This window comes from Globicephala melas, chromosome 15 (assembly GCF_963455315.2).
Source record: "Globicephala melas chromosome 15, mGloMel1.2, whole genome shotgun sequence".
In the NCBI taxonomy this organism is placed as follows: domain Eukaryota; kingdom Metazoa; phylum Chordata; class Mammalia; order Artiodactyla; family Delphinidae; genus Globicephala; species Globicephala melas.
Genome location: NC_083328.1, coordinates 37119756 through 37128502, shown reverse-complemented (window position 1 = coordinate 37128502; position 8747 = coordinate 37119756). Strand labels below are relative to the sequence as shown.

General features: G+C 57.4%; 1 protein-coding gene across 1 annotated transcript; it reads right to left on the bottom strand.

Moving 5' to 3' along the window:
- Window positions 1–776: 776 nt before the first annotated feature.
- LOC115861630 (tryptase-2-like) lies at window positions 777–2106 on the bottom strand. The gene is made up of 5 exons (XM_060284698.1): window positions 2062–2106; window positions 1708–1895; window positions 1331–1596; window positions 1015–1178; window positions 777–941 (listed from the first exon to the last, which is right to left on the bottom strand). The coding sequence occupies exons 1-5, from the start codon at window positions 2104–2106 to the stop codon at window positions 777–779; spliced, it is 828 nt and encodes a 275-aa protein (XP_060140681.1).
- Between the last annotated feature and the right edge of the window lie 6641 nt (window positions 2107–8747).

The following is an 8747-nucleotide window of genomic DNA, read 5'->3' as shown; positions in this document are numbered from 1 at the left end:
GAAACAAGGATGCGGAGCACAGCCCCTATCCAGTTCACCACACCGCCTGCAGTCAAGACCTGGCCCCTGGCCAACTAGAGGCCCTCCAGGTCATCCTGGAGGCAGAGGGAGTCGGGGAGTCCCCATCCTCAGCCTCGCATGCCAAGGACTGCCTGCCAGCCCTCCCCGGGGGCCATCCCCTGGGCTGGGTAGTCCTGGTTGTTGGTCTTGGGATGGGTGGGGTGGCGCTGGGGGAGGGGACAGGCTGCAAAAGCAAAATGGAGGGACCTGGCTGAGGGGGGTGATGCTCCGGCCCTTGACCCCATTGCTGGGTACCTGGTGCCCCGAGAATCATCTAAATGGCCCGTGTTTCTTTATCTGTCCCGAAACCACGATGCCACTCACCAAAAAGAGACACAAGCCAGTGTGCAGAGAAGTCAGCCCCGGGCACAAGGGGCAGGGTGAGGGCCATCCCCACAGCAAGGCATTTGCTCAGGGACCGGGGACCCACAGAGAGGGTGGCTGCACCTGGCTGGGCCCTGGACCCTTCCCTCTCCCTCAGCGACACCCACAGCCAGAAACACAGCGATGACCACATCTGCTTTTCATGATCTTTAATAAGCGTTAGTGCCCACTGCCTGCTCCCTGGGCTCGGGGCAGGGGCGTCAACAGGGGGTGCTCAGGGCAGGGGGCCAGGGAAGGTGGGGAAGGATGCCGCCTCAGCAGGAAGCAGCGGTGTGGGGACAGGAGGGGACTGGCTTCTCCGCTGATCCAGGTGGCAACACTGGGGACCGGGCTCAGGGCTCCTTGGGGACGTACTGGTGGATCCAGTCCAAGTAGTGCGTGATGCGGGTGTAGATGCCTGGCCGGTTGGGCTGAGCACAGCCGTCGCCCCAGCTGACCACACCCGCCTGCAGCCAGGTGCCATTCACCTTGCAGACCAGGGGCCCTCCGGAGTCGCCCTGGGGAGGGGAGGGGTCAGCGGTGGCTGTGAGGCCTGGGCGGCTGGGGGCTGCAGGGGGACGCGAGACCCACCTGGCAGGAGTCCCTCTTGCTATTCCCGGCACAGAGCATGTCGTCCCGGACGATCGGGATGTTGTTCCCTGTGTACAGGCCAGTGTGGTATTTCATGTCACAGATGCTGTTTTCCACGACGGGGACCTTCACCTGCTTCAGGGGAAATGGCGGTGGCAGGGGTTCTGGGGGTGAGAGGAGAGGAAGGATGCTGCATCAGGAGAGTGTGGGATCACCGCCCTGAGCTGGCCGGTTGGGACCCTGTTCCCCAGAGGAAACCCCAGGTGGTGGAGCCGCGATGTGCCCAAGTCCCCCTCCAGCAGTCCCTGACACTCACGTCCCCTGTGCAAGTTGCCCCAGCCTGTCACCCAGCACCGAGTCCCCGGGCGAAAGGTCTCCGAGGCAGGGGGCAGGGTGACCGGATGGACGTGGCTGGAGATGTTCACGGGGTCCCCAAGCTCCAGCAGGGCGATGTCCGCCCCGTTCTCAACTATGTAGTAGTTGGGGTGGGGGATGACCCTTCTGATGGGCAACAGCTCGTCCTGGTAATAGAGGTGCTGCTCCCGCAGCTGCACCCTGAGGACTGTGGGGTCTTGGACTTGCCTGGGGAGAGAGAGGGCCACCTACTCAGGGGCTGAGCCACCTCCGGGACACCCAGGAGCGTGAGTAGAGCCCCAGGCCCACCCCTACCCGCCAGGCCCTGTGGAGACTCACGGTCCGACGCAGTGGGCCGCGGTCAGCACCCACCAGGGGTGGATCAGGGAGCCCCCGCAGATGTGTTTCCAGTACTGGGTGCTGAATCTCAGGCTCACCTGCCAGGGCCACTTGCTCCCAGGGGCCTCCCGTCCCCCTACGATGCCTGCTCGCTGCAGGGCCTGGTCTGGGGCTGGGGCAGGAAGTGCCTTCAGGACACGACACGACCCAGCCATCGGGCTCAGCCCTTCCCTGTGCCAGCACCACCCTGGGCTTCTCTGAACCCACCCACCCATCCCTGGGCTTGTGGGGGTGGGGTGAGGGGACAGAGACAGAACGGGCCCAGGGTCAGGACTCACCAGCGGCCGCATGGACCAGGCTCACCAGGAGGGGCAGCGCCAGCACCAGCAGATGGAGCATCTGGAAGGAGCGCGGAGGGGCAGCTGGAGCTTGGCTGGGGGTCTGTGGGGTTTGGGTTCTGTGGGGTGGGGTGTGTGTGGGGTGCGGGGTCTGCAGGGTGTGGGGTCTGCAGGGTATGGGGTGCAGGGTGTGGGGTGGAGGTGGAATCGGGGCCCCTGGTGATCAGGGGCTCTGTCCAGGCCAGGGAGTCTGGGGCCTCAGTGCTCCGGATCTGAGGCTCGGCCACCCTGCTCCACAGTGACACCCAGATGTTGGGGTCCCGCTGGGGGTTCTCACCTCGGTGGGCCCAGCTGCTTTTGCCCAGCCCTCTCTCCCTGCCTCTTATCCTCACAGAGCAGGACAGGGTCAGGGGAGGGATGCTGGTCATCCAATCCAGAGGGAGGAAGTGGATGACTCAGACCCAGTGCCCGAGTCCCTCTGGCCAGGAAGGGGCCCTGCCACACATCCCTACCCCCCACCCTGCGATGGCAGAACCGATTCCTCAGTGAGGTCAAATAACGTCCATCTCTGGGTGTTATCTGAGCAGTTAACTCTGCCATCAGTGGAACCTTATTATCTGGGGATCTGAGTGCCATCCGCAGAGGGAAGTGAGGGGGAGATGACAGGAGAGGCCAGTGCCAGCCTTCGCTGGACACTCCCCACCAGACCCAGCACCACTGTCCCTGTCCGTCCATCGACCCCACTTCCTTACTCTCCCCTGGGCCTGCTCGTCACCCAGGGCCTCCAGCCCACCTCCTCACCCTACGGCATCCTGGACCCCTGCTTCCCCCGACACCGCCACCCAAGTGGCTCCTCCTGTGCCCTAAGGGAGCCTTGCCCTGTCCCCACCCAGGACACCAACCTGGCTCTGGGGCCCGCCTGTCCCTGGCTATAGCAGAATCCGTCCCAGGTGACCAAGTGCTCAGCCCTGCCCCCTCCAGATTTTGTGTCAGCTGTTTGCCCTGTAACCTCGGGTCTCTAATGGGATCAAGAAAGTGTGTTGATTTGCAGTTTGTCTGGGGTGTGAGCAATGCTCTGTCTGGCTGTGGACATCTCTGAGTCTCTGAGTTGTGTATGATATTAGGTCAGACCCAGGCTCTGATTTTCCCATCAAGGTGTCTAGCTGTTTTAACACATTTTTGAAAAAACCATCCTTTTACCCACTGAATTACCTTGTCATCTTTCTCACAAATCACCTGGCCTTGTGTACGTCTATTTCAGGCTTTCTCCAGTTCCGCGCATTTTAACTAGAGCGCACTGTTGAGATTAGTTTGCTGAGAATTTCTGTTCGCCACAAATGGGTGTTGAATTTTGTAAAATTGTTTCTCTGCATCTAAGGAAGCGATAATACTTTTGCTGTTTTAGTTTGTTAATATGGTGAGTTACCTTGATTGATTTTCACATGTTAAACTAACCTTATATTCCTGCAATGAATTGTACTTGGCCATGATCTGTCATTCTTTTTATATTCTTAAGAACTCAATTTGCTAAAATTGTATTAAGTATTTTGGTGTCTCTTTATAGGACAGATGCTGGTCTGTGGTTTTCTTTTCTTATAATGTCTCTGTTTGGTTTTCTTATCAAAACTCCTCTTGGTCATGATGTATTATCTCCCTTGTATTTCTCTGCATTCAATTTGCTAATATTTTGTTTAATTCTTGTATCTATGTTGATAAGGGATATTGGTCTGTAGTTTCCTTTCTATAACGTCTTTGTCTAATTTTGGTAGACAGAGTAGTCCTGACCTTATCAAATCATTTGGGAAGCGTTTCTTCCTCTTCTATTTTCTGGAATAAATTATGTAGGTTTGATGTTATTTCTGCCTTAAATGTTTGGTAGATTTACCAGTGAAACCACCTGGGTTTGAAGTTTTGTTTGGGCAGTTGGGAGAGGGGGGGCTAGAAATTCAATTTTAAAAATAGACATAGGACTACTGAGTGTATCTATTTCTTCTTAAGTGTTTTTGTGGTAGTTTGTATCTCTCAATGACTTAGTTCAATTCAAATTTCTGGGTACGGATTATTGACAATGTTCATTATCAGTTGGACATGTCGCAGGTCTGCAATGACGCCCCTCTTTCCTTCCGGGCGTTGGGGTTTGTGTCTTCTCTCTGTTTTTCTAGTATAGTCTGGATGACGTTTAATCCACTTTGCTTCTTTTCAAAGAGCCAGCTCTTGGGCTCGTGGGTTCTTCTTTGTCACTTCCCAGAGAGCGAGCCCTGTGCTGTCTCTCTCTTGCCTTGGATTTCAGGTTGGTTGTTTGCCCTGCAGCCCCAGTTCCTGAGACTTCAAGAAAAGCTGTGAGCTTGCAGTTTGTCTGACTTTTTGTTTTCTTTTAATGGTGAGAGTGATGCTCTTTTGAGTGTCTGAGGTCCCCAGGCAGAAGCCAGCACATGAATTCATTCTCTGCGTGCTCAACCCCCATCTAGTCTTTTTTTTTTAATAAGTTTATTTATTGTTGGCTGTGTTGGGTCTTCATTGCTGCGTGTGGGCTTTCTCTAGTTGCGACGAGCGGGGGCTACTCTTCATTGCAGTGTGCGAGCTTCTCATTGCAGTGGCTTCTCTTGTTGCGGAGCACGGGCTCTAGGTGTGTGGGTTTCAGTAGTTGTGGCACATGGGCTCAGTAGTTGTGGCTCGCAGCCTCTAGAGCGCAGGCTCAGTAGTTGTGGCACACGGGCTTAGTTGTTCTGCGGCATGTGGGATCTTCCCGGACCAGGGCTCGAACCTGTGTCCCCTGCATTGGCAGGCAGATTCTTAACCACTGCACCACCAGGGAAGTCCCCCCTGTCTAGTCTTGAAGGCAAGCTCCTGCCACACCAGGATCCCAGGCCTAGGCTCTAAATCTACCCCCTGCCCCCCCTCCACACTGGCTGCGTCTCCTGCAGCATCCTCTCATCTGGATCGGAACGCGCCCACTGACAGCCATGGCTGCACAGTTTGGTGGGAGAACGTGAGGGCCTCGGAGTGACCAGGCGAGCACGCTGATGCTCCCGCTGCTGGCAGGCCTTTGAGGGTGACCACAGGGCAGGGGGAGGGGCACCTGGCCCTCTCCAGACCCCTCCTGCCCTCCTTCTTGGCCCTGTGCCCTCACAGACCCCAACCAAACTCAGGCCCCAGGGCTCTGCTCTCTCAGGATCCACCTCTGTGCAGATGGCCCTTGATGGATCTGACCACCAGGACCCTGCCCAGCCAGATGGAGGGGGATCAGTCACTGCAGGGGGTGGTGGCAGGAGAAAGAGCCTGGGGTGCTGAGGGCTGGAGACAAAGGTCCCTGCAGATGGGCTCCCGGAACGTTGGGACAAAGAGTAGGGAGGGCCAGGGTCCATCGGGCAAGGTGGGTGCTGAGGGCCCCGGGGTTCCCCATCCTGAGCGAGCCCTTGCAGCTATTCTATGGCTGGAAGAGGCTGCTGTTGCCCTGGCGGATCCCAGGGTCACTCAGTAGAGACCGAGTCACAGCAAGATGCAGCCTGGGGGAGGGAGAAGGAGAGGGTCATGGCACAGCCCCAGCCCCAGCCCCCCTCCCGGCGTCAGGCTGCTCCCCCCGAGGATGGGCAGATGATGGCCTCCCGGAGGAAGCTCCTAACTGGAGCAAGATCTGAGGCAAGCAGCGCCCCCGCTTTGTGGGTTCTCTATGTCGGGGGCACCCTGGGCCTTGGAAAGGGGCGGCAGGGCTCGGGGGCGCTTCTACCCCAGAGAAGGGCCAAGCTGAACCAGCATCCTCCCTAGGGGATGGCACCTGGGTGCTCAGGGCCCTGCACTCCGGGGCCCCGGGCTTATGGGCTGCAGGAGACCGCCCCAGGCCAGGAGGGCATCGCTGGGGCCAGGATGCCCCTCCCTGTGCCTCCGCCTGCTTGCCTTCAAATGGGGACAGAAACAGCATCATGTCACAGAGACCACGTCCAGGGGACCACACAACAGTGCCAGGATGGCCTCATTGGCCCGTGGGCTGTGCCACCACCTGGAGCCCCACACTCAGAAGGCCTCGTGCCCACTCACTGCTCTGCTGTCACCGTTTTGGGATCTGGAATAATTTTTTAACAAGGGGCCCTGCATTTTCAGTTTGTGCTGCCACCTCCCCCACCCCACCCAGATTACACAGCGGATCATGGGTGCCTGTGGCGTTTCTTCCAGGCAGCAGGCCTGAGCCCTGCAGGTAGGAAGCCTTGCGGGGAAGTGTGGTGTGCTCCTTTCCCATGGCCTCTGGAAGGAGTTACCAAACTTTGTCGTGTACCGACACATTTATTACCCTATGGTTCTGGAGGTCATGTGTCTGACATGGGTCTCCTGGGCTAAAGTCAAGTGTCGGCAGGTTGTGCTCTTCCTGGCGGCTCCAGGGGAGAATGTGTCTCCTCACTTTTGCAGCCTCTGGAGGCACTGCGTTCCTGGGCTCCTGGCTCCTCTGCCATCTTCAAAGCCACGTGGTGCAGCTCTCTGACACTGCAACCTTCTTCCTGGCTCCTCTGACCACAGCTGGGGAAGAGTCTGTGATTTTTAAGGACTCACATGATGACATTGGGCCCATCAGGTAACCCAGGGTAACCTCCCATCTCATCACCAGAAGCACATCTGCGAAGCCCTGTAAACTGGCAGGATCACAGGTTCCGGGCATTAGGATGAGGACATCTTGGAGGGGCCATCCTTTTGCCCCCCACATATGCGATGGGGTGCAGGTGGGGAGTGGGGTCCCCAGTGCTGGAGTGAATTGAGCTGGGACAGGTGAGGGCCCTGAAGTGGGACCCAGGGATGGCCCTGGGGGTCCCAGAGTCAGAGGACCTGGGTGTTTCCAGACCTGCCTCCGCCCTCCACACAGGGTGACCCCAGGCCTCCTGGGCCCTAGGAGGGGCAGCCTGGGCTCCGATTCCGCCCTCCCCCACCCTGTGCCTGGCTGATGGGTCAGGTCTCCTCCCCCAAGGCCACCCTCTCAGGTGTGTGGTCCTCACAGGCTCAGCGCAGGCCCCGTACACAGAAGTGGTGTCACTGTCATCCTTATGCGTATTTGTCACCGGGTCAAACGTGGAGCATGCGCTTTTTAGCCGCGGCTCCAGGCCTGGTGCTGGCGGGAAGGAGACAAGTCTGTGCCCCCCTCCCCCACCCTGTGGATCATCAGGCAGTTCTCCACCCTACCCCGGGATTCAGTTTCCCCCCACCTAAGAGGGGGTGGCTGACCTAGAAGATCTCAGAGGGACCCACAAGCGTGTGCTTAGGAGCCGGGCTGGGAGCTGGGGCAGGAAGGAGGGAGGGGCAGGAAAGTCCCGGCCCCTCCCAGAGGCCCTAATCAGCTCTGTCATCAGGCCCTGGCCGCACAGAGGACGGTTAGGAAGGGCAGCTGGGCAGCTGGTGCTGTGCCTGACTGATGGAGACCACGGGACCTGGGGACAGGGACACTGGGCAGGGGGGCGAGCTGGCACAGAGACTCCAGTCACAGGGCCTGAGCTATCTCCACTGGGCTCAGTCTGGGCCTCAAACTGTATTCTGTATTTCTTTTTTTTTAATGTAATTTTTTAGAACAAGTTTAGATTTATAGAAAAATTTCAACGTTAGTGTAGATGCACCCGTGTATTCCTCATCCAAGCTCCTCTCTTGTTTTGTTTTGTTTTATTTGGTTTTGCTGGGTCTTAGTTGCAGCAAGCAGGCTCTTTAGTTGCAGCTCAAGGGCTCCTTAGTTGTGGCATGCGAACTCTTAGTTGTGGCATGCCTGTGGGATCTAGTAGTTCCCTGACCAAGAATCGAAACCAGGCCCCCTAGGAGCGCGGAGTCTTAACCGCTGGACCACCAGGGAAGTCCCTTCCTCTCTTGTTAACATCTTCCATTGGTATGAGTCATTTGTTAAAATGATGAACCAATATGATGCATTACTTAACTAAAGTCCATAGTTTATTCACATTTCCTTACTTTTCCCCTAGTGTCCTCTGTCTGTCCTAGGCCCCCTGTCCAGGCCCCACTTGACATTTAATTGTCTCATCTCCCTGGGCCCCTCTGGGCTGGGACAGAGTCCCCAGGCTCATTTGATGTATTTCCTGCCTCAGTCCCAGAATCGGTCCCAGCATCATTTCTCCGAGGAGACCACTTCCCTTTACTGCAGGAGGACTTAGAGACCCAGATCCAGGCACAGGATGTGCTCGTTGCTCTTGGGGCGTCATTGCCCTCAGGCCCCCATGGCTGACAGAGCCAGGCTGTGTGTATACTGACTGGTGTGTATCCTCGTAGCCATGGTAACTTTATACGCATCCACCTGCGTCTACGTGAAGCTGCACTCTACTTCAGACTCACATCTCCACCTTGGATGCACCAGCACAGGGGTCACTCCAGCCTCCACCCCTGATGATCTGGAACCTCCCACCCAGGCGAGAAGCTGGCTCCCTCGGGTCCCCATCCCGTCCCTCAGCTGCTCACGTCCAGCCTGGACGGCAGTGGGGAGACTACTCCCTATACCCCATGGGAACTGACTTCATCAACAGAGTGCATGCCCTGTGTGGCCCCTTAGCCCTTAGTCTCACGGTCCCACTCAGTCCTAGGGTGACCCAGGCAGCACCTGGTGCCCAGGGAGGTGGTTCCAAACACTCGTGAACGGTGGGTTGTCCTGCCTTGTCTGCACTTGGGTAGCAGGACTGCACCTCAGGATGTTCATCTCGCACCTGCGGGGGGACTTCTTGCTGTTTCCTG

What these genes read in the sequence shown, in the direction of transcription:
- LOC115861630 (XM_060284698.1), bottom strand. Translation starts at nt 2,106, where the DNA reads ATGCTCCATCTGCTGGTGCTGGCGCTGCCCCTCCTGGTGAGCCTG. An exon ending in GCGGCCCACTGCGTCGGACC is followed by an intron (nt 1,597 to 1,707) that starts GTGAGTCTCCAC and finishes CTCTCTCCCCAG; the next exon opens with GCAAGTCCAAGACCCCACAG. An exon ending in GCAAGAGGGACTCCTGCCAG is followed by an intron (nt 942 to 1,014) that starts GTGGGTCTCGCG and finishes TCCCCTCCCCAG; the next exon opens with GGCGACTCCGGAGGGCCCCT.